Consider the following 25,231-nt stretch of genomic DNA (forward strand, 5'->3'; position numbering starts at 1 on the left):
TATGACATTTAATAATGACATTATAGTGACATCATCACCTGATCTGAAGGTGGCTCGATGTTTGAGTTTGGTGTTTGCTAACAACTACCAAACCCCTCCTAGCCGCTGAAAGAGCGATGTTGTGCTGACGTATTTCCACCGCAGGGGGCAGCACTGATCTGTACTTCGCTCGTTGAGCCTCTCCACTTGCCTTAGTCACGTGTTCGGAACAGGAAGTGACGCGAACACTACAGTGTGCAGAGCTATGCGAGCTTTGTAAAGCGGTCCATATGTGAACAGCTCTGTGTTTAGATTAACCTGTGTCTGTGGACTGTGACGTCATGTCGGCGATCGCGTGTGTACCCGGCCAGTTTGATGACGCGGAGGAGGAAAGGTGAGTTTGATTCTTAGTGAATGTTATGCGTATGAGTGCGTGGGGCCACGTTTTACGGGGTCCGTCACTCTGGTACCCCGTGCCATCTAATGACCAATCAGGTCGGTCCTGTCCTGTCCAGTACCTGTCCAGTATTAAACCCACGTGTCTGCGACACGTTCCAGTTTGATCCTACTGAACAAGGGGTTAGTGACGTAAAGTGAGACTGTAAAGGCAGGTTTGTCATGGCTGACTGAAGCGCTGTGCCTGATGTGTCTAACACACACACACATAGACACATAGACACACACACACATACACACATAGACACACACACATACACACATAGACACACACACACACATAGACACACACACACATACACACATAGACACATACACACACACACACACACACACACACACACATACACACACAGACACACACACACACAGAGGAGCAGCCTTCTGATTGGTTCTCCATTGTGTCTCTGTGCCTGGATCCACAGCAGCCAAACAGTCCTGCAGAGTCACATCTGTGATTTGACTCTGCAGCCTTCACCAGAGCAGCATAACAACAGTGAGGAGGAAGAAGAAGAAGAAGAAGAAGATGATGATGAAGATGGAGATGAAGAAGAGTGGGTGTGGTCTTCAGCAGGAGAACTGACCAAAAGATATAACCGGACGACTCTCAGCTCTCAAGTCAGACACAATATGATCAATCAGATTACAAGCCGTTATCAGGCCAGTGATAACCGATCAGAGCCGTTTGATTGATTGTCCTTGTTTTCTTCAGTTCAACAGACAGAGTCCGTCCAATAGGATGCTTCCACCATCAACTCCGTCTGGCAAAGCTCTGAGGAAATATGAACACAAGATCAACCTGGGTAACACACACACACACACGTGCACGTGGTTTTCATTCGTTAGCACAGAGCTGCCTCATAAGCACCAATCAATCAAACATGGTATAGAAACATGTGATGGGCCTGTGGACCGATGCTTTGCTTCCTCAGCAGCATAATGAGGTGTGTGACCCGTTTGTATTGCAGAAAAACTGAACTACGCTGACTCTGTGATCAATAAAGTCACAGCTATGCAGAGACAGAAAGATGCCGACACGTAAGTCCAGACTCGCCTGTTGTTACAAGTCATGTGACCAACGCAACTAAAGTTCTGATTTTCACCACAGGCACAGAGTAAAAGACAAATCTGATCGAGCCACTGTTGAACAGGTGAGCATCACATAGGCATGCTTTTATTTTGAAAAGGACTGATAGCATACAGACACATCCTGCTCCTCTCACACCTTAGTGTTATAGATAAAAATAAATAAATATAGGTCAACATTTAAAGACCAAGAATATGTAGTACACTGTGTACAGACCTGTGACAGCAGCTTGACAGCTGTGTGAGTGTGGCAGGTTGTTTTTTATCACAGGATTCAGTATAAACCATGGACACCGCCTCATGTTTCAGACAGGCTTGTAACAGGCATACATCACACCGGTCAGAGCTCTGCAGTGAGGAAGACGTGTGATGCAGGGAGCTGGCAGTAATGGAAGGTTTACCAGATAACATGAAGGCTGATTTCAGGGTCAGACAATAAACGCCTGGAGGTCAATGGCTGCTGATGGTTGCTCCTTTTGCAGGTCTTAGATCCTCGAACTAGAATGATACTGTTCAAGATGCTGAGTCGAGGAGTCATCTGTGAGATCAATGGCTGCATCAGTACAGGGAAGGAGGTCAGTACACCGCACTGCGACTGGACGCACACACGTTTCCCCAATGAGAGTTCTGCAATATGTTTTTCAGGCAAATGTTTATCACGCCAGCACAGGCAGCACAGGCGACAGCAGAGCCATCAAGATCTACAAGACGTCCATCCTTCTGTTCAAAGACCGAGACAAATACGTCAGCGGGGAGTTCCGGTAGGTCACACACCACAGAAGAAGAATAGAGACCGCACTGGTAACTGTGTTTACATCAGTAGACCCTGAGTTCCTCTGTTGGTGTCTTGAATTTCCCTGGGGATCAATAAAGTGTCTGTCTGTCTGCCTGTCTGTCTGTCTGTGTTTCTGCTTGTCTGTCTGCCTGCCTGTCTGTGTGTCTGTCTGTGTTTCTGCCTGTCTGCCTGTCTGCCTGCCTGCCTGCCTGCCTGTCTGTCTGCCTGTCTGTCTGTCTGTGTTTCTGCCTGCCTGCCTGTGTGTCTGTCTGTGTTTCTGCCTGTCTGTCTGCCTGCCTGCCTGTCTGCCTGCCTGTCTGTCTGTCTGTGTTTCTGCCTGCCTGCCTGTGTGTCTGTCTGTGTTTCTGCCTGTCTGTCTGCCTGCCTGCCTGTCTGTGTTTCTGCCTGTCTGCCTGCCTGCCTGCCTGCCTGTCTGTCTGCCTGCCTGTCTGTGTTTCTGCCTGTCTGTCTGTCTGCCTGCCTGTCTGTGTTTCTGCCTGTCTGTCTGCCTGCCTGCCTGCCTGTCTGTCTGTCTGCCTGCCTGTCTGTGTTTCTGCCTGTCTGTCTGCCTGTCTGTCTGTCTGCCTGCCTGTCTGCCTGTCTGCCTGTCTGCCTGCCTGTCTGTCTGCCTGCCTGTCTGTCTGTCTGCCTGCCTGACTGTCTGTCTGCCTGTCTATCTACCTTGTAGGTTTCGCCACGGTTACTGCAAAGGAAACCCCAGAAAGATGGTGAGAACATGGGCCGAGAAAGAAATGAGGAACCTCATCAGGTCAGAAAGTTTCTGTATGCACAGAGAACCCAGCAGAACTAAGACATGTGATGAGAGTGAATGAGGCAGAACCCTGGAATATGTATAGAGCTGTGTGTGTTCCAGGCTGCAGACAGCACGAATCCCCAGCCCTGAACCTCTGCTGCTCAGGAGTCATGTTCTGCTGATGAGCTTTATCGGAAAAGACAACATGTAAGAATCAGTCACTGATCAGACCCATTGATGTCTATATCGTGTATTGATCGTCTGTATTGATCGACCAGACCGGCTCCTCTGCTGAAGAACGCGGTGCTGTCCGAGTCAAAGGCACGGGAGCTCTATCTGCAGGTTATACAGAACATGAGGAAAATGTTCCAGGATGCGCAGCTTGTCCACGCCGACCTTAGCGAATTCAACATGCTGTAAGAACCCATCACACGCGCACTTCCTGTGAGGCGTCTGTGTTCACAGCCTGTCTGTCCCATCCACAGGTATCACAACGGAGATGCCTACATCATTGACGTGTCACAGTCGGTAGAGCACGATCATCCTCACGCTCTGGAGTTCCTTCGAAAAGACTGCAGCAACGTCAATGGTGAGACACTGCTGCACTCGGGTCACCTGCTCTGAAACACGTGTGCAGCCCCATCCTCATGTGCTGTCTTTGGACTTCCAGAGTTCTTTGTGAAGCACAGTGTGGCTGTGATGACAGTCAGAGAGCTCTTTGACTTCATTACTGATTCGTCGATTACCTGCCACAACATCGACCAGTACCTGGAGAAGGTCTGAACACACTTACTAATCAGAAAAACAATGATGTACAGAACATGGACACCCTTGGCTCATGTGACGGTTTGTTGTCCAGGCAATGGTAGTTGCTGCTGAGCGGACACTGGAGCAGCGGTCCGATCAAGACCGCGTGGATGAGGAGGTGACAGAACAAGCACATATGGCTGCGATGGCCTCTGGCCCATCACCTCTTACCTCTAAACTTTGACCTCCTCTCACCTTTAGGTGTTTAAGAAGGCCTACATCCCCCGCACCCTGACGGAGGTCAGCCACTATGAGCGAGACGTGGAGCTGCTGAGGACGAAGGAGGAGGAGTCAGCTATTAGTGGACATGCAGAGAACGTAAGCATCGAGTGGTAAAATGATGATGCTGATGTTAAGAATATTGATGATGATGATGAAGATGATGGATGTGTTGCTCAGATTTTGTATCAGACGCTGACCGGACTGAAGAAGGATCTCTCTGGAGTGCAGATGGTACGATCACTTCATAGTGCTTCTAACGAACCCTGTAGCTTAGCTCAGCTTACTGACTATCACATGTCGTCACTGTTGACCCAGGTTCCTGCTCTCCTGGAAGATAATGGCTCTTCATCAGAAGAGGAAGAAGAGGAAGAAGATGAAGAGGAAGAAAAGCAGGAGCAGAGTGAGGAAGCTCCAGTGGACAAAAAGGTGTTTGTCTTTTGTTGTTAAAGGAACAGTTGGTCAGGTCAGGCCTTTATTGGCATTATATACCAGAGTAAACAACAACATTTCCGAGCACTGCTCCGTTTGGTGTTTGCATTAGAATATCAAAAATATCCAAAACTGGTGAAATAAAGAGACATAAAGAAATGTAGAAATATTTACGATGCTAGTAGTGTAATATATATAATACACATAAGAAGGATGTGAAATAAAAGTGTGTCGGTCATTTCAGGAGAGGAAGAAGATGGTGAAAGAAGCACAACGAGAAAAACGAAAGACCAAAACACCAAAACACGTCAAGAAGAGGAAGGAGAAGGTGGCCAAGATGAAGAAGGGCAGATGACTTGTCAGTGTGGACGCCAGCACTGCCGTGAAAAGAACCGAGCTAGCTGCCAGTCAGGGTTTCAAATGAATCACCATCCATCTGCAGTCACCTGGGGTGTGGGTGTCCTATGATTCACAGGTAACATGCTAACGTTAGCCCTGCAACACACAGATGCTACCTCTCTGATCACACTGATCTTTGGGAACAGGAGGCCTCTGACCGCTGTACTGTCTCGATACTACGTCTTCTAGAAAGGTTCTTTATGTACGTGTTCGTCCTCATCTGTTCCCTCCCGACCTTCAGCTGCACATCATGTTCAGAATGCCGTCGCCGTGTGTTATCTGTGCTGTACTGTGTGCGGTGGTGTTGATGATGTCACTGGATGTATCACACAGAATGGCTGGCAGGAGACTGCTGACTTTGTTATTGTAGTCAAACTGCTGTCCTGTAAATGGACCTGACAGTAAACACATTCAGGTCAGGACTCCAGGTCAGAGGTCAAACCCAAATTATCTTCTAGACCTCTACCCAAGCAACACACATACACAGACCTGAATCTGTTCTGCCTTCCCTCTCCGTGTGTACTGCACAGATGTACATGTTGAATGATGAATAAATCTAAAATGGACGACCCTCCATCATACCAATGTTTCTGTGACTTCCTGTTCAGACCAGCTGCAGCTTGCTGCTGTTTTGTTCAGTGAAACCAGGCTGTTCTGCTACTTCCAGGCAGGTTTTTGGCCTTTCTTACCCACAGCGCTCTGTGCAGAGAAAGATCGATTATTGATCCGTTGATGAAGAGTCATCCGGGTCAGGACCCCCCACTGAGCTCCTCCACCACATATAAACCATGTGTCCCACCAAACAGAATGGATGGAGCTGATGGAGGAGCAGAGGAACGTCTTCAAGAGGGCTCCAGAAGTCCAGATGCCTCGCTTCAACCACACTGAGTTTTATTCACAGTATTTAAATCATGTGTGACAGAGGGTCAAAGGTCAGGCCGCCGTGCTGTGATGTCACGGTGTGTTCACACACAACAGTCTGCAGTCACTCTGACAGTCACTCACACTAAAGCTGTGTCTCAATTCAGGGTCTGCATCCTTCGGAGTGCGCATTTTAAGGCCGCTTACGTCACAAAGCTGCGCGAAGGCTGTCCCAATTCGCCAAAAGTCGAAGGGTCCTTCAAATGCGTCCTCCTTTTGCCTGAATTTGGAGGATGCATCGCTACCATCCTTCGTGGCCTTAAATATCCCACAATGCTTTGCGGACCTACTTTTTGTCCAATAGTACAATGACGGACCAAGCGAGCGGCAGCGGCAGGAGTGCCGAATTCACATTTAAATGTAAGTAAAGAGCAGTAGTTGGAGAGTTTTAAAATGCTAGTAGTGATAGCGGCATTAAAAAAATTAGTTTTATATTTACAAACATGACGTCCTGTCGATACGAGGCGCTGTAAACTAAACGTTTTGATTGAATGTTGTTTCTTGTTGTTTACTGTAGTATAGTATAAAGTATAGTTCACGTGAGGAGCAATATTATGGTTATTATATCAAACGTTCTGCCTGTTGTCATTTTGTTGTAGGAGGAGCAGAGGGAAACAGAAGAAACCTGACAATTGATAACAGAGGACGTGAGACTGGAGAGGGAGGGAGAGAGAGAGAGAGGGAGGGAGGGAGAGAGAGAGGGAGGGAGAGAGAGAGAGAGGGAGAGAGAGAGAGAGAGAGAAGAGCGGACAGACCTCAGCTCATACAGAGGATGTTGGACAGCAGTGATTTTTATGTTCTGTGTTATTTAAATGTTACTTATTAAATTGTATATTAAATCGTTCTTGTCTCTGTGTTCTTAAACTCTTTTAACCTTGTTACAGCATGTGTTTTCACCTATTTATAATTGAAGTAAACTGGCTGAGCAGGAGTCCTTGGTGCTGCTGGACTGGATGATGCCACGGTGAAGACCTTGGAGTCCTCTGGCTGTGAGTGGGACATCATCTGGGGGAGGGGGGTGCCTGTCTCCTCTGTCCACCACATCGTCCATCAGGGTTTGCAGAGCTGACGATCGGCGGCTGCCATGTTACTAAAGATGTTTTTAAAAAGGGCAAAAATAAAAATAATAACTTCCACAGAGCGGCTTCCAAAACAGCTTAAAATATGAAAAGCTATAAAATATGTATCCTCACCCTCCAATTGAGGATCCTTAGGAGGCCTCCTGAGACCGCGTAGGCTGCGTCCTCCGAAGGATGCAGACCCTGAAATGAGACACAGCTCAAGTATCTAACAGAATTATCTGTGAGAACATCTGAACAGGATATGCATTGAGTCAGCTGACAGAACCCATGTGAAGCCACTTTCTTGTGACCTACTGACCTCTGACCCCGTTCCCTCCTGACATCAGACTAAAGCTGTTAAAATGGAGAATGTTAAAATGAAGTTCTGAATGGACATCCTGCAGCCATCCTGCTTTTAGCCAGAAGAGCGTGATGAAGATGAGGGGCGGGCCGGTGCTCCTGGTAGTGCTGTCATTGGCTGTGTCTATATTGCAGGAGGCGGGAGCTGGGCTCTGATTGGCTGTTTTGTAGCATATAACAGAAACAGGCTCACAAACTTTCAGAAAGATTTTTGTGAGGTACCGCGGCAGCTTCTACCTTCATCCTCATACTTTTAATTGATATTTTCTTCTTTAGATTTTTTTTACATTGACTTGACACCATCTGTTTTTGTCATTAATTTCTTTGTGGTGTCCTCTGCTCGTCCTTGTTTACTTTCCTATTCACTTGTCTTTGTGCATTCTGCTGTACGCCTGTCGTTACGCGTCCCTCTGTCTTTCTCCGACATCTCTGCACTGTTTGTATCAGGTTTTTGTCATCATGGCCGACTGGACTGACTGTCTGAACTTTGGCATCTCCATCGCTAAGCAGGCCAGTGAGGTAAGAGACGCAACCAGTCGAAACAGACAGATGCAGACGTGGGGGAGGGGAGGTTATTTGGAGTGATGATGCTGAGCAATGATGTCACTGAGTAGATGTTCACATGTGCTGTGTGTGTCCAATCAGCTGCAGGAGCGCTGTGATGTCATTCAGGTTCGGGGGGAGGTCAGTTTGATTAAGAAGGCGCAGGAATGTCACGAACCAGAGTTTACACACACACAAAGACCTGTAGCTGCCGCTCAGGTGTCACGCTCAGCCTCAGAGGCAGGTTCAGAGAACGCAGGACGGATCATGTCAGCAGTGATGTCACTCTGTCCCTGACCTGTCAGTTAGTAAAACATGTCATTGTGTTCGTTTATTGATCCTGTTTGTTCCTTTGTTTTCTCTCATCAGACCATCCTGGTGGCTTATCACCAGCAAAAAGACGTGAAGCTGAAAAGTTCTTCAGCTGATTTGGTAACAGAAACTGACCAGAGAGTGGAGGCAATCCTGATCTCTGCCATCAGGAGCAAATACCCTCAACACAGGTTCTGCTGTCTGTCTGTGCTGCAATAGCTTACAGGAAGTGATCAGGCTGATGACACTGCTGTCTGTGACCTCTGACATCAGGTTCATCGGGGAGGAATCTGTGGCAGCCGGTGAGCATCTGGAGCTGACCGACTGTCCCACCTGGATCATTGACCCCATCGATGGGACTGTTAACTTCGTGCACAGGTAGGAGGCCCCGCCCTCTTTGTGATGTGCCTGACATATCGATAAGGATTCATTCATATGCTTCCTGCTGACAGGTTTCCATTCGTGGCCGTCTCCATTGCCTTCACTGTCAACAAGCAGGTGAGCTCACCGGTCAGCTCAGGTCCCATGTCTTAGTCAGACAGAAAGCCATGATGTGTTGTTGTTGTTGTCAGACAGAGTTTGGGATTGTGTACAGCTGTGTGGAGGACAAACTGTTCCATGCTCAAAGAGGAAGAGGAGCTTTCCTCAACGGAGACCCGCTGCGTGCCTCTGGGCAGCAAGGTGACCTGATACCTGTAACAAAACACGTCGTGGTGAGTGATGGCTGCTCTGGTGTTGTAGCAACGTTTTGATGCGTTTTCCCCAATCAGACATAAGCAGGTGTGTGGTAGTGACGGAGATCGGGGCAGAGCGTGATGACCTCGCTCTGTCCACCATGACCTCCAACATCTTTAGACTGCTGAAGCTTCCTGTCCACGGGTGAGTCATCAGTCAGATACAGACATCATCGATCACTGAAGTCATTACATTCATCCATACTCTGTTCTTGTGTTCAGGGTTCGTGCACTGGGGACAGCGGCGGTCGACATGTGTCAGGTGGCTACTGGAGGAGCCGATGCCTACTATCACATTGGGATGCACTGTTGGGACATTGCCGCATCTGCCATCATTGTCCAGGAGGCCGGAGGTGTCGTCATGGATACAGATGGTCTGTATCCAGTGTATGATGGGATGTCACCTGTGTGCACCCATTGGGGCATGGCATGTTCTCATTGGTCTTTGCGTCCTCAGGCTCAGCCTTCGACATGATGTCCAGGAGAGTGATCGCTGCCAGCTCTTCTGCTGTGGCCAATCACATCGCTCAGGTGATCCAGGCATTTCCCTGTCGCCGTGACGATAAAGTGTCTGTGTAGCACCTGGTGTGAATGTAGGTCAGATGACAGATGAAATAAAACGTGGAAAGTGACGTGATGTTGACGTTTCATTCATTGTATAGTTCATAATTTACTCAGAGCATAAACACAAACGTTTTCTACCACGGAATGACCAACATGAAAGAACACAACACGAAGAAGCTCAGACTGATGAACACAGATCGATAACACCGCAGCAGATTAGCGTGCCTGAAATAATCGCAGAAGAAGAAGAAACCCGGAAGTGACGGAGCCGCGGCCCCACGACAGGAGCATCAGCGGAACTGTAGGTGAGACGGGTCCTCGTCGAGTTTGTTGTTATTTAGTGCCAGATCAAGCCTCACGGTAAAGTTCCGACCCAGAGTCGCGCTGTGGTCTCCGTCCGACCAGACTACATTCAGAGAGGTGTAAGGGGGACGTGTCAGTCTACGTACATGTAGGCTTGAAGGACCGTTCACAGGTTTGGGGGGCAGGACTCCGCTTGTAGTGTGTTGCTGTGTGAAGACAACTCTGAACAGCCTCCATCAAGGGAGGCGCGTAGTGGTTCTTTAAAGCACTGTTCTAATGAAGGGAACTTTAGGCGCTAGCATAGTGCTAACACTATGCTAACCACTGTAGCAGGGCCGGGTTTGTTTTAAAGGTCACCGCGGGAACAGGGTTCTTCTGAGTGATGATCAATCATGTGGAGTGTTGGCTGAATGTGTTTCAATAACCTCCGTGTCCGCCCCTTCACCAGGAGCTGCTCCTCCGACATGGCTGACCTCTGGCAGAGCGCCATGGATCACGCCGTAGCTGTTGCACGGAAAGCCGGACAGGTCGGAACTCCTTCTTGTTGTATGTTTTTGGATGAGTCTTTTTTTACAGCAGGCTCATGTGGTCGTCACGTGACCCTTATTTTGAAGCAGGGGCCCTTCAGTTCACATTCATTTAGTGAACTGAAGGGCCCCTGTAAACATAGAACAGTGAATGAATGAACTGAGTTGGACACATGCACCCTGACTATAAACAGCCATCGCCCTGCAGATCCTACAGAGGCAGCAGCAGCTGGAAGAAGGTCTACCTGGTCTTCCTGTGTAAACTCTTTCTGGGCCAGGAAACAGCTGTCAGAGTCCAGTTTAATCGTTTCTGTGTTGAATATGTGACACTGATCATAAATTAATGTGTGTATTGATCAGGTGGTGGGTAAGGCTCTGCATGATGACAGGAAGGTGATGACAAAGAGTTCGTCTGTTGATTTGGTGACACAAACGGACCAGAAGGTGGAACAGCTCATCATCCGTTCAGTGAAGGAGAAGTTCCCCACACACAGGTAGGAAGCCATGCTGAGATGAACCGAGTCCAGATGACAGTACTGAGTCTGTGTCTGTCACAGGTTCATAGGGGAGGAGTCCGTGGCTGCAGGTGAGTCTTGTGTTCTGACTGATGAGCCCACGTGGATCATTGACCCCATCGACGGAACAACCAACTTTGTTCACACGTGAGTTTTTCACATATGCAGAACGTCTGTTGGTGAACGCATCTTAACTCCGGCTGTGTTCGCAGGTTTCCCTTTGTTGCCATTTCAATCGGCTTCTCTGTCAACAAAGAGGTCAGAATTCAGTCTGGTCCTACAAGTCACCATCTCAGTGATGGTTCTGTGACCCTCTGTCATCTCCTCCAGGTTGAGTTCGGTGTGGTGTACAGCTGCCTTGAAGATAAGATGTTCACAGCGAGGCGGGGGAGGGGGGCGTTCTGCAACGGAGCGCCGCTTCAGGTTTCTGAGCAGACAGGTCCATTCATCAGCACTGAATTCTGAGTAGAGGCTACATGAAGACTATGAGGTGTTCACCTCTCACCTGCTGCTGTTTGTTTTCAGACATAAAACAGTCGATGGTCGCCACAGAGTTCGGTTCAAGCAGGGCCCCTGAAACTGTGGAGAAGATCTTTTGCAGCCTGAGGAACATCTTGTGTATCCCTGTTCAAGGGTAACGACACCTTCTAGAAACCTGCTTACCATGAAATGCCAAACTGTTGATGACACCTTTGTGTGTCTGCAGGGTCCGTGGTGCTGGCACTGCAGCCATCAACATGTGTCTGGTGGCATCCGGTTGTGTTGAAGTGTATTATGAGATAGGGACCCACGTTTGGGATGTGGCTGCTGGGTCACTCATTGTGACAGAGGCTGGAGGAGTCCTGATGGACGTGGAAGGTAAGGACTCGGGGGGAACGCTGTTTAATGGCGCTGCTACAGGTGCGTTCAGACAATGTCGTGCCTGTATTTAGGAGGAGATGTGGACCTCATGTCCAGAAAAATTGTTGCGGCAAACAGCAAAACTATCGCAGAGAGAATCATCGAAGAGATCGCTGCCTTCTCTCCACCCAGAGATGATGTGCTGCCACAGCATCAGTGAAGAAGCCCAGGATGTCCTACAGCTTTTTACCTCTTAGTTTGTACGTTTCTGATAAATAAAGAGCGAGACAAAAACAAACCACGTGTATTCGTTGTAAGCGTAACATTGGGTATCCACCATGTAAAGCTAATGTACGGCAGCTTTCTTTTACTAGAACTGAAATATTTTTCACGTTTAAACAGCAGGTCGTCATGGAAACCGGTACAAGCTGCATTGAGATGGAATTTATTAAAGGTTTTAAGTTAAAAGTGCAGAGAACTAAAACAGCACTCCATAAGAAACACAAATGTAACATGCTAACATATGCTGAATACTGAGATAACTGTTAGATAACTTGTTAACATTCAGCTCCTGAAGGTGAACATTACGTTGGTCCGTACTCATAATTTTATATACGAAGAAAGGTTCAGTCAGTCTCCTGCTGACATGAACATGAACCCATGATGTCATAGAGGCCTAAGGGTTTGTCCAGATTTAAAGCTGTTACAGTGGTAACAGAGTACTGCCATGTTGTAAGTGGGAGGAGTCATTCACCAGCAGCTGGGGAGGTGGGTCTCCAGCAGCCACAGCAGGGGGCGGAGGGCAGAGGTTGCTGCTGAGTTTGAAGAGACAGCGTGGCTGTTTTCTGAGAGGAATGGCATTGGTCAGCGTCTGCAGACACAACATTTATAATGGTTTAACAGTGTTTGGTTGGTCAGAAACAACACATCTTAATATCCATATAATTAGTTATAATTCAACTCTGTCAGATTTTAAGATACATTTAATTGTAAGCTTTAAGGAGGTTGTTACATCATTTCCACATTTACAGTTAGGGGAAGCTGCGCCCCCCACAGGTGACAGCTTTTATTATGATGTCACTGACCATGCGGAGGCGTTGAGCGTACAGAGCCTCGGGTTCATCGGGTTTCCTGATGGGCACAGCAACACACCAACGCTGCAGCTCTGCCACCATCTCTGCTGGACTGAAGAGGACTGCTGGATCAGCACCACAGTGGTGGATCAGCTCCACCAGATATTCTGTATAGTGCAGCCTGTGGAATCAGACAGATGAAGACACCTGACACTAATTCTGGTGAACAGACAGGAAGCAGGCACTGGGAGCTGCTATCTTACTGGCAGTGTCCTCTGTGTTCAGGCAGGGCAGGGCGTCCGCAGGGCTCCTCTCTTCTGCCACTGTCCTCCCTCAGCTCCAGAACCGAACACCCTGCTAGACTGGGGTCCGGTTTGCTGCTTTTTGCTGGTTCCAACCAAGATGGAGACACTCTGTAACGCTGAAAGATGGATGACTGCATTAGTACTGACTGTCCAGTGCAAACGTACACCTTCAGGCGTTCTTCACCTGTAGCAGCAGGTGTAGGCGGGTCACACTCCAGTCTCTCAGATGGTACAGGCAGTCTCTAGGGTGGTGGGCGTGAAGACCTTTGGTTCCACAGTCAGCAGAAAAGCTGCAGGCCTAAAGGCAGGCACACCTGAAGCTTACTCACTTCCTCATTTACTACAAAGCTATGTGCTAACATGGTTCCTCTGAGAACAAGCTGTTATTTTTACAGAAACCAAAACAGTAGAATCAAACATTGAACTCACAGATCCCAGAGTAAAACTCTGGCTGCAACCACCACAGAACTGATGCTGACACTGACTGCAGGTAAAGTGAAGACATCCTCCTTTAGACAGGCTGAAGACAAAGTGACAGTGTGGACACTCTGAAGACAAAGCAGAACCACATCAGAACCACCCAAGAAGCAAAGCAGCAGACTTGTGCAGGTGCAATCAGCTTATTTACAACCCTGTCTCCAGAAAGTCTCTATCTATATGTAAATAAGACTATCATGTCAACAGAGACCTACAGGAGGACTCGAAGGACCGTAGGCCGTCACAGCTAGTTAAAGACTATGCAGTGGGGGCAGGGCTGGAAAGAGGCTGCTTTGGGTTTAGCTGCAGTGGGTTTGTACCAATGCTGTTGTGAAGCAAGGAGGTGCTGAGGTGCTCTGGCTGGTTCTGCTGCTGCCAGACTCTGAACTGCTCACAGGTGAGTCCCTGATGCTGAGGAGCCCACTGCAGAACAGACACATGTTTACTGATCAGAGGCCAGGTCATGATGGATCTGTGTGTGTGGCGGGTTGTGCTCATATCTTACAGGTGATCTGCACTTTGAGCAGGTACTCTTCTTACAACTGGGGCAGTCCATCCTCAATCGGTCAGCTTCATGGAGCATCCCGAACGAACACTGAAACAATTCCTCATGTCACACAGCTACAGCTGAGGTCACACCCTTACTATGCCTGTCTATAGTATGACAATAATATAATAGTGTTCCTTTGTTCAGTCACAGAAAAACAACTCAAAACCTCCAAAAAACTTAACATGAAAAAGATGTGAATATACCTGTGGATGCTCTCACTCATCCAGCTGGAAATGTCATGTTAATGTCCTTGTTTAATGAGCTAGTTTACATGTAAACAAACTGTTCTTACATGTGCACACCAGCAGAAGTTAGGCATCTCCTGCAGGGCTCTGTCTCTGAGTTTCCTCTGGAAGAGTTCGTGAATCTGAGCAGGCAGGAAGTGACGGATCTGGCACAAAGAAACAAACAGTCATGACCGGTGGCACACCAGCACAAACTGGGTCAGAACGTCACACACCTGTGTGTCAAGCAGGCTGAAGTAGTCCATGGACTGTTCCAGGCCCCCCAGACTTTTGACCTCTGGCTGTCCACACTGAGGACAGACCAGCTGATCAATGCTGCGCTCCTTTATGGCTGCGATGAAGAACGTCTTGAAGCATGTGTGACACATGAAGCAGGAGCAGTGAGTCATTGTTATAGTCTGCAGGGAACACAGGCAGAGAGGAAGGTCACAGAGCTGCGTGGCCTCTATTGATCAACCTACGTCATCAGCCTCACCTTGCTAAAGGACACTTGGTCCTGACAGATAGGGCAAATGTGTGTCAAGAACCTGAGGGCTGATGGGAAATCTCTGTTCAGCTGAACTGCCTCCATTACATCAGCAGGGCTGAAGCTTCGCCCCTCCATTGTCATCAGTGACAGGAAAGCCGATGCTTGGTTTGGAGGGAGCCTGGCTGCCATCTGAGGAGTGGACACAAGGACTATGTCACAAATTCCTCACATCACCTGAGACGCGTTAAGACCAGAGTCCTCACCCTCACGTAGTCTTCCCTAGCAGCTGGATCTGAGTGACATCTTTGAGAACAGAAATCCTGATGAGGTTCCGAGCTGAACTGAATGACTGGCACAGTTGACGCACTCTGCTGACCTCTGCTGGACTCTCCATCCAGCCTCAGTGCTCCCATCATCCTCTTGAGGGAGTCTACAGGAGGCTGACCTGCAGGACCAGGACCAGGAGGATCACAGACACCTCTGCAGTACTACACACCACCCAAACAATGATGCAATGTTTCCTTTAAGCTGTGTGAGCTCAGTCACCTTGTCTAAGCAGCTCCTGTCTCACCTGAGGAGGAGGAGGAGCTTATGAAGGAGTCATTGTGGTTAGAGGAGGAGGATGAAGATGGAGCAGTAAAGTCAATCCCCAGCAGCTCCTCAGTGTATGACCTCCTAACCCTCACCTCCCTGCTCTGCTTCCAATGGCTGGCTGTAAAAGAGAGAGGGTGGTAGTCATGTCACAGTCACTACAAATTAGCATGCTGACAAGCTAACAGTGCTAACCTTTCTGTGCCGAAAGCTGAGAGGAGGTGAACGAGGAGTGACTGTTGATGCTGCAGGAGGAGAAACACATGCTCAGGTGTGTGTTTAATATGATTCAGTCTAACACAACAGTGCAGAGCTGACCTTCCAGCTGACACCTGCACACCAGCAGGAGGACATCTGGCATAAAGGGGCGTGTCCTTTTGGAAGGCCCGCCTCATCTCTGACACAAGCAGTGATAGGTCAGACATGCCCTGACAGGAAGCAACATTCACACAGTTCCTTTATTTCCATGTTGTGGTTTTCGTGTGAATCAAACATTCATTCTGTTTCATGACCCAATGCAGAAACCTCTGGAGAGGGCCCACTGCCTCAGTGAGGACCAGGAACTAGAACAGGCTAATGTAAACACAAAGCTGCAAAACCCCCAGCCATGACAACACATTTTAATCATGTAAGATGACACTGCTAATGATGGCCAGGCTTTCCTGTTACTGGAACTGTAACCCACTGACTGACTGAGCATGCTGCGCCTTACATGAGTCCAGTTGCTGAGACCATCTAGACTGATGTTGCCAAAGGCATCCACACAGGGACAGGAAGGGTTGATCACCATGGAGACAGATGGGCAGACGTAACACCGAGGCCGAGATACTGGATGGGTCTCATGAAGCCAGATGCATACTGGAATATTGTATTCACTTCCTGCAAAAACATGCGTCTCAATCATTCATACATTCATTCGTTTATTCATTCATTCATACATTCACTCATTTATTCATTCATTTATTCATTCATTCATTCATTCATACATTCACTCATTTATTCATTCATTCATTCACTCATTCATTCTGCGCTGACATTTATTAAGTATTTAAAAAATACTTCTCTGCCACGAGGCATCTGTTCAGGCTGATCCAGACCAGTTCAACAAGACTGGTCCAGGCTGATACACAACAAATGTTCTACACAGCAGCCACTCTGACCTTCATAGTGAACAGGGACCGTCCCAGCCAGGTAAACCAGCTTCTTCTTCTGGTTGTTTGGGAAACCTGTCAGGGACACAACACCTCAGCTCTTCTCAAACAACCATTAAAGTCTGGTGCAGGTTTCAAAAGACAGGAGGTCATGGGCGGGTTGTACCACGTCACTCACAGTAGAAGTCCACGTAGAGGCGAAGGTCTGAGAACAGAGACCGGACCCTCCGAAGATCTGACAGAGTTTCTGCTGGATTGCTGTACTGACACTGTGGGGGGTCATTGATTAGACATGTCACTGTGTCATTAGGGCCAAAAAAACAATAACCAGGACCGTTTGAATCAACAAGGTGGGCTGTGATGAAAATGTTGGTCATCGTTCTGTTTGCAGTGACAGCCGGGTTAGAAGAAGCTCCTTCTTCTAACTTAGAAGAAGCTAACCCGGGTTAGAAGAGCTTCTTCTAAGTTAGAAGAAGCTAACCCGGGTTAGAAGAGCTTCTTCTAACCCGGGTTAGAAGAAGCTCTTCTAACCCGGGTGCGTCGCTTCACGCTCTTCGAGAACGTGAACGAGACCTCAGACTGATTTATTTCGTCTTTTCTTTAATGTTATTGTGCACCGGTATCACTGTCGTAAAACTGCTATGACGCTTTAGACTAAACACATAAAGATGGCGGCCTGAGGTCTGTTTCCGGGTCACAGGAAGACCAGAGCAGAGCTAAAGGAGACGTTAACTTATTCATGTGTTATGCTAACGCCTAAAGCAACGCAGGAACCACCCATGTCCATCGACGGCTAGCCGGTTAGGAGTCTGTTTACTAGAACAACTTGATTTCTAGCTGCTTAGGTTTGGTGCTGGAGGTTTCAACTTTTGGTTCTCACCTCCGTCAGAGTCCTCAGCTCCACCTCCTCTCCGACCAGCGGCATTGTACCCCCACACTTCACGTATGAAATGCTAACATTCGGCTGTCGCAGCATAGCATGCTAACAGGCTGCGTTTGGAGACGTCCATTTAAACCCGACACACCCACTTCCGCTCCCACTCTTTCACAGTAAAAGCCTCTAACGTTCTCTCCAGCGTTAACTTCAATTTAAAGATAATTCACAGAACATTCATCCACCACTGAGCCCGCCTGTGCTGTACAGTCACAGCTCACTCACAGGACACACAGGTGCTGTTTTAAAATGTAATGATGTTCTCTGATTTACATGTGGATGATAGTTGTTTATTGTTGTGTGATCAATTCAAACGACAAATCGTTGCTGGCTCAGGGCTGACCTGACGGGACGCATGCTGATCCTACAATGTGTCATTTGTCTCTTGTAAGCAAGGGTGTAGTCTTAGGTGACGTGTCCCCACCAATAATTTGATCCCCTCCTATTATATATATATATAATATATATTGAACCCCTCAGATTCTCATTGGGTGCAGGAAGGGTTCAAATCCATCGCAGTCTTAGGCCCCCACCAATGTCAAAAGCCAATCTCAGCTCTAAGGGTTACAGTACTGGTTAAAATGTGCCGCTGATGTGATGGATGTAGATTCAGTCCGTACCCTGTGAGAGTGAAAGTGACCAGAAAGTGTCCTGTCCATCATGAGAGGCAGAAGGTCACCTGACAAACAACAGGAAGTGCCCGAGATACTTTATTGATCTTTGATTATAGATTCTCAACAAAAACCAAAGCAGCTGTTTGAAGTTACATTTTCAATGCAATTCATCAGCACAAACCATGAGCCCCTGCATACCAGGTCTCTGTCTAAACGGGGATTCAAACTGGTGTGGCCCTCCACTCCTTGCCCTCTGTCAGCGCCCTCGGTTGATGGATGAAAACGCTGTAGCGGACTCCTTGATTGGCCGCTGCCCTTACAAAGCGGCTGTTTGCTGTCATGGTTACAGCTTTTAGCGAGTCTCCAGTGCCAAATATCATTAGTGAGCGGTGGTTAATCTTGGCGCTGGGTGTGAGGTGCAGCGTGCGCTCCGATGGTTGGTCATCCACCACCTGGAGGCGGGCAAGCAGCTTCTGAGCGCGTTCCTTTTCACCTGGCCCCCCCAACGTGTCCAAAATTAGCTGGAAGTCTTGGACAGCGGCGCTGCAGGCATACAGTTCCTTGTCTGCCATGAAGGCATCAAGCTGTGGCAGCACCTGCATGCGGCGCTCCTGGGCCGCCTGCTCTGTCAACACCGGCTCCTTGAAGGTGAAGTGGCACCGGCCATGACTCAGTGACGACACGTATGTGATGAGGGTAGTGATGTCCAGATTAACCCTCCGACACTCTTCCATTTGCGCCTGTACCGGGAACGCCAGACTGGCCACTACTTTACCGCGATCCACACGAGTCAGCTCAGATGTCGTCTCCTCTTCCTCCTCTTCCTCCTCCTCCTCCTCTTCATCCGTCTCCACCTCCTCCTCCATTACCACAGTGTTGACAGCCACGATGTCCCCTCGTATGGAGATGCCCATGTCCTTGAGGCAGTCAGCCATGGGGGAGGACACACCGTTGTAAAAGGCAAAGACAATATTTGGGTGTTTGAAGTGGACAGCCTGCTGGCAACTTGCCTGTAGGAAGTCCTCAGCCTGCCGGATGATGCTCTTGTCTCCGTACTGGCCTCGACCCTGCCAAATGTTGTGCAAAGCCTCTGCCTTCCTTCCCACAGCCTTCACCCAGGTGTGCCCTCCATTAGCCACCACGTCCACAACAAGTGTCTGCCGCTTGCCAGATGCACCCTTGTATGTAAAGACATGCAGCAGAGCAACCACATCCTCCAGACTCTGAGCTGAGTCCACAATAGCCGTCAGGTGGGTCAGGTTGGTGCTGTGGAGGTGAGACTCCTTGACCTTCAGCTCTCCGGCCTCCACCCGCTGTAGGAAGCGTAGCTCTGCTCGCAGTTTACTGCAGAGCTTCTGGTGACCCTCCACGCCTGGCCAGAGCTTTTCCGCCCGCTGCAGCAGCACCTGGGCAGAGGTGATCCTCTGCTGCAGCATCTCTTGCAGCGACATGTCTGCATCACACCTGAGAACAGACACATCAACATATCAGGACACGGAGACACCCGCACACACAGAGACTTGTCCACATGTGAGAAGAAAAGCTGCGACCAAGCTGATGGACTGACTACAGAGGTCTGCACTGTGCCCCACAAAGGCCGCACCGACGATAACACTGAACTAGTCGTGGTGGACTTGCTGTCTGTCTGTCCTAACTGTCTGTCTGTCTATCCTAACTGTCTGTCTGTCTCTCCTAACTGTCTCTATCCTAAATGTCTGTCTGTCCTAACTGCCTGTCTGTCTGTCTATCCTAACTGTCTGTCTGTCTGTCCTAACTGTCTGTCTATCCTAACTGTCTGTCTGTCTCTCCTAACTGTCTCTATCCTAACTGTCTGTCTGTCCTAACTGTCTCTATACTAGCTGTCTGTCTGTCTGTCCTAACTGTCTGTCTGTCTATCCTAACTGTCTGTCTGCCTGTCCTAACTGTCTGTCTGTCTATCCTAACTGTCTGTCTATCCTAACTGCTTGTCTGTCTGTCTGTCTGTCCTAACTGTCTGTCTGTCCTAGCTGTCTCCATCCTAGCTGTCTGTCTGTCTGTCCTAACTGTCTGTCTGTCCTAGCTGTCTCCATCCTAGCTGTCTGTCTGTCTGTCCTAACTGTCTGTCTGTCCTAGCTGTCTCCATCCTAGCTGTCTGTCTGTCCTAACTGCCTGTCTGTCTCCATGTCTGTCCTAGCTGTCTGTCTGTCTGTCTGTCCTAACTGCCTGTCTGTCTCCATGTCTGTCCTAGCTGTCTCCATCCTAGCTGTCTGTCTGTCTGTCTGTCTGTCTGTCCTAGCTGTCTCCATCCTAGCAGCCTTGTTGACATTACTTTGAGCAGCTGTTAAAGTTAGCTATGTAGAGATAGCCGCTGCCGGCTCGCAGTGAATCCTGGGATTTATTGGGCAGTGGAGGATCCAGCCGACGTCTTCATACCCGGAAACGAAGAAGGCATTTGAAGGAAGCTTTGAACCGGGACAGCCTTGTTGTCTACATGCTCCAGAGAGCTGAACAACCTGCTAAACTTTCTGTAATCTCCGCTTTAGCTGCGGTTGGGAAGCAGCCGCTTTAATCACTGAACGCTAGCTCTGTAGCTCCGATAATAACGTGACACCAGCTCCTCAGCTTAACTTTGGCCATTTCCGGGACATTTAAAAACGTTACAAAACCAATTTAAACGTTACTTACGCTCACAGTCACGTCTCAACAGTGAATTGTCTGCTCAGACTTCGGCTAACTGCGGCTTCGCTCAGCTGACTGCGCCTTCTTCCTCTGGGCTGCCAATGCTGCTACATCAGTGCACTGCTGCCCTCTACCGGTGGTTATAAGCAGTAACAGATTGTTTTCAGTGCGTTAGAAACGGCCAATATATTTCTGAGCTTCCATCCCGTCCTTTTTTTTACTGTGTCCAGACATTGTAGATCCATGACCAATAATAGCAGGAAGCATCGTCAGTGGAGCCAGGCTCATCGCACCTGATACAACCTTTGTGGAACAACAGAATATTCTGTTTGTATCTGTGAACAATGAAAACAACTGCACAAGTAATAAATACTGTTTATTGATCACTGAATACACTGATTGGCATCATGATGAACGGAGCTAAGGCACATGGAGCTGTGAGCTCAGAGGTCAGGTGACCTTCTGCTTTTGCACATCCTTTATGTAACACACCTACCAGCACATCTGACGCTTCGTAATCCACAAAAACATACACACTGGTAATCAGTCCAATCAGAAGGTCAAAGGTCACGATGCTTCATCAGCTCTTTGCCTGTTTCCGCTTCTGAACGAGCTCGGCCAGCATCTTATAGCGAATCATACACTCCTCCTAAAATCAATACACACAAATCATCAGTCTGCTGTCAATCAGTTATCAATCAGCTCACAGCCAGGTATCAATTGTGCTAATCCACCTCCTGCCTGTGGCTTTCTCACCTTCGTTTTTCCAGGAACCACCTTGGCAATTCGATCCCAGCGTTCTGCGGTTCCTTTGGGGAACTGCTGCAGAGCAAGTTCTAGCAGTTTCTGTTGATTCTGAGTCCAGACAGCGATGTCTGCTTTCTCTTTGTTTTCCTGAGGCTCCATCTCCTCCTCCGCCACTGCTGCTGGGTCAAAATCTCTTTGGCGACGACCTCTGACCTTCACATCTCCTCCGTCTACTAAACACTTCTTACTTCTCCTTCGCACCGCCCCACATGTCGCCTCCTCCTCTTCCTCCAGTTCTTCCAAACTGGCCCCACCCACCATCTGAGTCATCATCCTATCATCCACAGGAAGTGACTTTACAGGAAGATGAGGTCCCTTTAGCTCCGACAGCCTCACCAGACCTGAAACACCACACCAGAGAGAACCGATGGAGGTTCTCCTCTCAGTATAGGGATCTACTGTCGGCCAGTAGAACTGTAACCTCACTGAAGACATCAGAACAATAGAAGCAGCAGCAGAATTACCTGAAGAGTACCTCACACCATCTTTCACCTGTTTGACTTTAGCTGTCACCTGTTGAAGAAAAGAGATTCAGTCCAGGGAACAGACAGGGCCAGGACACACTCACTTCCTCCTCCCTGTAGAGGGAGTTCAGTGCAGGGCACCTAGAAAACACTGCACGTTCAGACAGCAACACAAGATGGCACTATAAAGGGCCACATATAGTGAGTAAGGGCTGATTTCAGCCAGCTCATACAGCTTTCATTTAGAACCAGGGTAGTCTCTCTTAAACAGATCAAACTACAGAGGAGTTCAAACACGCTTACATCGGCCACGGACCGACCCAGTTCATGAGCAATCTTCTCCCAGCGACCTGGAGCTCCTCCCGGAAATTTAACCATCAGCTTGCTAAGGAGGCTCAGTTCGTCCTCGGTCCACTCTGCGGCCTGAGAGCACAGAGGCAGGCTAATGTCACAGAGAGCAGAGGCCACTACAGTCCAAACAACTGACCATAACTTAACCTTTTTCCTGGCAGCTCTACGGTCCTGCAACCAGTCATCCATCTGGTCTTCAATCTCTTCGATGGACACGGTCTGGTCATACCTCTGGCAGTTAAGGTTCTCTGAAGACGGCTCGTAAACGGGAAACTCCACCTTGGCCTTCTTGACCTTTGGCCTCTTTTCTCCTGTGAAGACAGTAAAAGCAGAGTGAACACTGTGTTTGCAGCGAGTTCCAGGGCCAAAGAACCACTTGTTTGACTTGCTGAATGTGATGACAGCAGTTTACTTGTGGCAGCTTCCTGTTCAGCTTCAGCTTCCTCTCTCTGCTGCTGTTTCATCTGCTGATAATCCTCATAGTACTGCTTGGCCTCCTGCAACACAGAGACCAGGACTGAGACCAGAACAGGACCAGGATAGCACCAGGGCTGATTAGAGCCGTTATACCTGGACAGTATGGGGCAGGTTTTTGATGGACAGGTAAACCCAGATGCTCAGCTTCAGCGGGAGGATGTCCTGCCAGTGGGGGCGGTCCTGAACTCTGAAACAAACAATAAACAACAGAGAAGATTGAGGCCAGGCATCTGGACTTGCAGAGTTTTCCAGATGCCTGGCCTCAATCTTCTCTACAAATTATGACCTGGATGACCCAGAATCTTCATCAACAACAAACAACAGACAGGAAAACTGGAGGTCTGTCAGTGAAGATGCCTTTGCTGTACCTGTCATTCCGGTCCTGACCAATGCACCGAAGCTCCTCTAAAGGTTTAGAGTTCAGCTTCTTCTTCTTCTCTTTCTTTTTCTTACTCAGCAGCTCATCCTGAAACAGATTCACTGTCAGCTCACATGATGTGCTTTGTTCCGTTTGATTGGCTAAAGGCCTGTACATACTCCACAAGGACAGAGAAGTTTGTGCTTGCAGCTTGTTCTCAACACATCACCTGGGCAGAACTTTTTCTCCTGTGTGTATCCAACAACTATTGTGTAATAGGTCAGAAATCTGCAGTGATCTGATGGACAATGTGGTCCAATAACTGGCTGACCTTCTGAAATATGAAAGATCTCGCTGTCCATCTCCTGCATCTGTTGAACCAAGACATAGTTCTCGCCCCGGCTTAACTCTGGATGTATTGAGTGATCCAACATGCCACCTATGTTCACTTTTTTCCTCCATCACTTCATCCACCTCCTCGGCTTCAAACATGTTGTCCTCCTCCTTCAACTCAGAAACTACCATCTCCCCGTGCTGTGGCTGTATTGTTGTTTCTGTCCCACAATGCTTAGTGCATGTGACGTGTGCTGCAGTGGGAGGGACCTGTGAGGACCTCCCAGGAGTTCTGCACCTAAAGTTTCTCATTAAGTATGAATTGTCCTGACCAGAACTTACTGTGTTCTTGTTCTGTCCTGGAACAAACAAATATCTCTGTTCTTGTGGACAATGTAAAGACCTTAGGTCTGCTGTCTTTGCATCTCACCAGCTGTTTCTCCAGGTAGATGGACCAGATGACAGCATAGTGTCCCACAGTGAGGATGAGGAAGAGGAGGAAGCCCAGCTCAGTGTTGCTCATCTTCCTCACACGTCTGTAGTAGAAGACTGGCTGACGCCAATCAGGAAGTCCATTGACCAAGATGTCATCATACCTGTAAAAACCACACATGGATACACAGTCCAGATTTAGGCACCAGCTAGACAGAGGTGAGAGGTCTGACTTTGAGCAGAGCTCTGAATGTATTCACACTCACTTGCGGCGTCTCTCTTCATCCTTCAGGACCTCATAAATAGCAACAAGCTGGAAACAAACCAATAAGTTAAACAGCTTTTAATCACAGAGACGTTTGCTTTGCGTTTTATTTTCCCACCTGCCTGAACTGAGTTTCTGCATTTTCATCTTTGTTCTTGTCAGGATGCAGAGACAGAGACAGCCTACGGTACGCCTTCTTTATCTCTGCTGGGGACGCATCCTGAAGAGACAGATGGACAGAGACAGACAGAGACACAGACAGACAGAGGCAGATGGACAGAGACAGAGACAGACAGAGACAGATGGACAGAGACAAAGACAGACAGAGACACAGACACGTGTTAGACTGTCCACACTGACCACCCTGGACCACTTCGTCCATCCGCACTTGTCCATCCTTCTATGTGCCATCCCGGGCTCGGGCAGAACCAGAGCTGAACCGGGTTAACCACCGCGTCAGTGAACTGGACTCTGCTGAAACTGCCCCGGGATCAATAAAGTATCTATGACCTGATTTGTTGTCCTAAGACAGCCTTTGATGCTAACTAGCTTAGCTCCGCCGCGTGTGGTTACCGTGGAGATAGTAACAGCTGGCACAGACCTGGTCCAGGCTTAAAAACTGATAGAAGGTCTGCGGGATCTCTTCTACCAGGTCCAGCAGCTCCAGATCCGCGTCCCACGCAGCCAGAGGGGGAACCGCAGAGACCAAAAGGATCAGCCAGACCGACAAGGGTAGGCCCAGACCCGCACAGACCCCCATCACCGCAAACCGCTCCGATAAAACGCAAAAAAGAGGGTACCTACAAGGGCTGAGTCCGTCAGCCAACTCAGAGATCACCGAGCCGGAAAACAAAGTCACATCCGGATCCGGTTCTTCTTCTTGTGCTAGGTGGAAATGTTTGAGGAGCGTTACTGCCACCATGATGCTGGAGTTCACCCTCCACCCGGACAGGAGCTACAAGGACCGGCTCGATACTCGAACACAGAAAGAAAATCCGTCTTTGAGCTGTGGTGAAAGGTTCAGGAAGCCATGACGCAGCCTGGTCACGTGTTCACGTGGTTTTTTTTCAGACATATTTATTAAACCTGT

General features: G+C 48.6%; 6 protein-coding genes across 9 annotated transcripts; 3 read left to right on the top strand and 3 right to left on the bottom strand.

Moving 5' to 3' along the window:
• Window positions 1-181: 181 nt before the first annotated feature.
• Window positions 182-5,481, top strand: riok1 (RIO kinase 1 (yeast)). The gene is made up of 17 exons (XM_028426878.1): window positions 182-373; window positions 861-1,053; window positions 1,148-1,238; window positions 1,404-1,473; window positions 1,544-1,586; window positions 2,004-2,096; window positions 2,167-2,282; window positions 2,985-3,065; window positions 3,171-3,257; window positions 3,329-3,466; window positions 3,536-3,639; window positions 3,721-3,827; window positions 3,910-3,975; window positions 4,059-4,175; window positions 4,257-4,310; window positions 4,395-4,505; window positions 4,753-5,481. Exons 1-17 carry the CDS (start codon window positions 321-323, stop codon window positions 4,861-4,863), a joined length of 1,635 nt encoding a protein of 544 aa, XP_028282679.1. The 5' UTR covers window positions 182-320; the 3' UTR covers window positions 4,864-5,481.
• Window positions 5,482-7,702: 2,221 nt separating this feature from the next.
• On the top strand, window positions 7,703-9,456 carry LOC114450096 (inositol monophosphatase 1-like). The gene is made up of 8 exons (XM_028428015.1): window positions 7,703-7,768; window positions 8,162-8,295; window positions 8,378-8,482; window positions 8,557-8,602; window positions 8,677-8,785; window positions 8,875-8,983; window positions 9,061-9,212; window positions 9,296-9,456. Exons 1-8 carry the CDS (start codon window positions 7,709-7,711, stop codon window positions 9,415-9,417), a joined length of 837 nt encoding a protein of 278 aa, XP_028283816.1. The 5' UTR covers window positions 7,703-7,708; the 3' UTR covers window positions 9,418-9,456.
• A 172-nt stretch (window positions 9,457-9,628) lies between these two features.
• On the top strand, window positions 9,629-11,885 carry LOC114450095 (inositol monophosphatase 1-like). 3 transcript variants are annotated; one of them, XM_028428012.1, is made up of 9 exons: window positions 9,629-9,707; window positions 10,154-10,232; window positions 10,593-10,726; window positions 10,790-10,894; window positions 10,960-11,005; window positions 11,078-11,186; window positions 11,273-11,381; window positions 11,454-11,605; window positions 11,680-11,885. In XM_028428012.1, exons 2-9 carry the CDS (start codon window positions 10,170-10,172, stop codon window positions 11,805-11,807), a joined length of 846 nt encoding a protein of 281 aa, XP_028283813.1. In that variant the 5' UTR covers window positions 9,629-9,707; window positions 10,154-10,169; the 3' UTR covers window positions 11,808-11,885. The 3 variants fall into 3 exon arrangements, with proteins under 3 accessions (XP_028283813.1, XP_028283815.1, XP_028283814.1); XM_028428014.1 differs by having other exon boundaries at window positions 9,643-9,703; XM_028428013.1 differs by lacking the exon at window positions 9,629-9,707 and adding an exon at window positions 9,714-9,877.
• Window positions 11,886-12,063: 178 nt separating this feature from the next.
• LOC114449730 (E3 ubiquitin-protein ligase RNF31) lies at window positions 12,064-17,468 on the bottom strand. Of its 2 annotated transcripts, XM_028427558.1 has the most exons (18): window positions 17,329-17,468; window positions 16,627-16,717; window positions 16,458-16,523; window positions 16,010-16,176; window positions 15,616-15,725; window positions 15,493-15,542; window positions 15,278-15,418; window positions 14,970-15,151; window positions 14,713-14,895; window positions 14,453-14,635; window positions 14,285-14,383; window positions 13,948-14,037; window positions 13,763-13,865; window positions 13,395-13,513; window positions 13,150-13,263; window positions 12,924-13,081; window positions 12,673-12,841; window positions 12,064-12,458 (listed from the first exon to the last, which is right to left on the bottom strand). In XM_028427558.1, the coding sequence occupies exons 1-18, from the start codon at window positions 17,422-17,424 to the stop codon at window positions 12,291-12,293; spliced, it is 2,289 nt and encodes a 762-aa protein (XP_028283359.1). In that variant the 5' UTR covers window positions 17,425-17,468; the 3' UTR covers window positions 12,064-12,290. The 2 variants fall into 2 exon arrangements, with proteins under 2 accessions (XP_028283359.1, XP_028283360.1); XM_028427559.1 differs by having other exon boundaries at window positions 12,065-12,458; window positions 15,616-15,694; window positions 16,010-16,523.
• Window positions 17,469-18,079: 611 nt separating this feature from the next.
• On the bottom strand, window positions 18,080-20,761 carry c17h7orf25 (chromosome 17 C7orf25 homolog). Its single transcript, XM_028427693.1, has 2 exons — window positions 20,661-20,761; window positions 18,080-19,460 (listed from the first exon to the last, which is right to left on the bottom strand). The coding sequence occupies exon 2, from the start codon at window positions 19,445-19,447 to the stop codon at window positions 18,218-18,220; it is 1,230 nt and encodes a 409-aa protein (XP_028283494.1). The 5' UTR covers window positions 19,448-19,460; window positions 20,661-20,761; the 3' UTR covers window positions 18,080-18,217.
• A 256-nt stretch (window positions 20,762-21,017) lies between these two features.
• Window positions 21,018-24,992, bottom strand: dnajc1 (DnaJ (Hsp40) homolog, subfamily C, member 1). The gene is made up of 12 exons (XM_028427452.1): window positions 24,743-24,992; window positions 24,260-24,361; window positions 24,143-24,189; window positions 23,875-24,040; window positions 23,122-23,219; window positions 22,847-22,940; window positions 22,689-22,773; window positions 22,424-22,587; window positions 22,229-22,348; window positions 21,926-21,974; window positions 21,411-21,802; window positions 21,018-21,303 (listed from the first exon to the last, which is right to left on the bottom strand). Exons 1-12 carry the CDS (start codon window positions 24,899-24,901, stop codon window positions 21,235-21,237), a joined length of 1,545 nt encoding a protein of 514 aa, XP_028283253.1. The 5' UTR covers window positions 24,902-24,992; the 3' UTR covers window positions 21,018-21,234.
• Between the last annotated feature and the right edge of the window lie 239 nt (window positions 24,993-25,231).

This window comes from Parambassis ranga, chromosome 17 (genome assembly GCF_900634625.1).
Source record: "Parambassis ranga chromosome 17, fParRan2.1, whole genome shotgun sequence".
Taxonomy (NCBI): domain Eukaryota; kingdom Metazoa; phylum Chordata; class Actinopteri; family Ambassidae; genus Parambassis; species Parambassis ranga.

Bases quoted from the DNA above. Each gene is read 5' to 3' on its own strand.
- riok1 (XM_028426878.1), top strand. From the start codon at position 321: ATGTCGGCGATCGCGTGTGTACCCGGCCAGTTTGATGACGCGGAGGAG. The intron at 1,587-2,003 runs GTGAGCATCACA...CTCCTTTTGCAG, and splicing joins ATCGAGCCACTGTTGAACAG to GTCTTAGATCCTCGAACTAG. The intron at 3,976-4,058 runs GTGACAGAACAA...TCTCACCTTTAG, and splicing joins AAGACCGCGTGGATGAGGAG to GTGTTTAAGAAGGCCTACAT.
- LOC114450096 (XM_028428015.1), top strand. From the start codon at position 7,709: ATGGCCGACTGGACTGACTGTCTGAACTTTGGCATCTCCATCGCTAAG. The intron at 8,786-8,874 runs GTGACCTGATAC...TTCCCCAATCAG, and splicing joins GCGTGCCTCTGGGCAGCAAG to ACATAAGCAGGTGTGTGGTA. The intron at 8,984-9,060 runs GTGAGTCATCAG...TCTTGTGTTCAG, and splicing joins CTGAAGCTTCCTGTCCACGG to GGTTCGTGCACTGGGGACAG.
- LOC114450095 (XM_028428012.1), top strand. From the start codon at position 10,170: ATGGCTGACCTCTGGCAGAGCGCCATGGATCACGCCGTAGCTGTTGCA. The intron at 10,233-10,592 runs GTCGGAACTCCT...TGTATTGATCAG, and splicing joins TTGCACGGAAAGCCGGACAG to GTGGTGGGTAAGGCTCTGCA. The intron at 11,187-11,272 runs GTCCATTCATCA...GTTTGTTTTCAG, and splicing joins TCAGGTTTCTGAGCAGACAG to ACATAAAACAGTCGATGGTC.
- LOC114449730 (XM_028427558.1), bottom strand. From the start codon at position 17,424: ATGCTGCGACAGCCGAATGTTAGCATTTCATACGTGAAGTGTGGGGGT. The intron at 16,718-17,328 runs GTGAGAACCAAA...GACCCCCCACAG, and splicing joins AGCTGAGGACTCTGACGGAG to TGTCAGTACAGCAATCCAGC. The intron at 13,514-13,762 runs GTACAAACCCAC...CTTTGTCTTCAG, and splicing joins CTTGCTTCACAACAGCATTG to AGTGTCCACACTGTCACTTT.
- c17h7orf25 (XM_028427693.1), bottom strand. From the start codon at position 19,447: ATGTCGCTGCAAGAGATGCTGCAGCAGAGGATCACCTCTGCCCAGGTG.
- dnajc1 (XM_028427452.1), bottom strand. From the start codon at position 24,901: ATGGGGGTCTGTGCGGGTCTGGGCCTACCCTTGTCGGTCTGGCTGATC. The intron at 24,362-24,742 runs GTCTGTGCCAGC...CTGTCTCTTCAG, and splicing joins AGTTTTTAAGCCTGGACCAG to GATGCGTCCCCAGCAGAGAT. The intron at 22,588-22,688 runs GTAAACTGCTGT...CTGTCTTCACAG, and splicing joins TGAACAGGAAGCTGCCACAA to GAGAAAAGAGGCCAAAGGTC.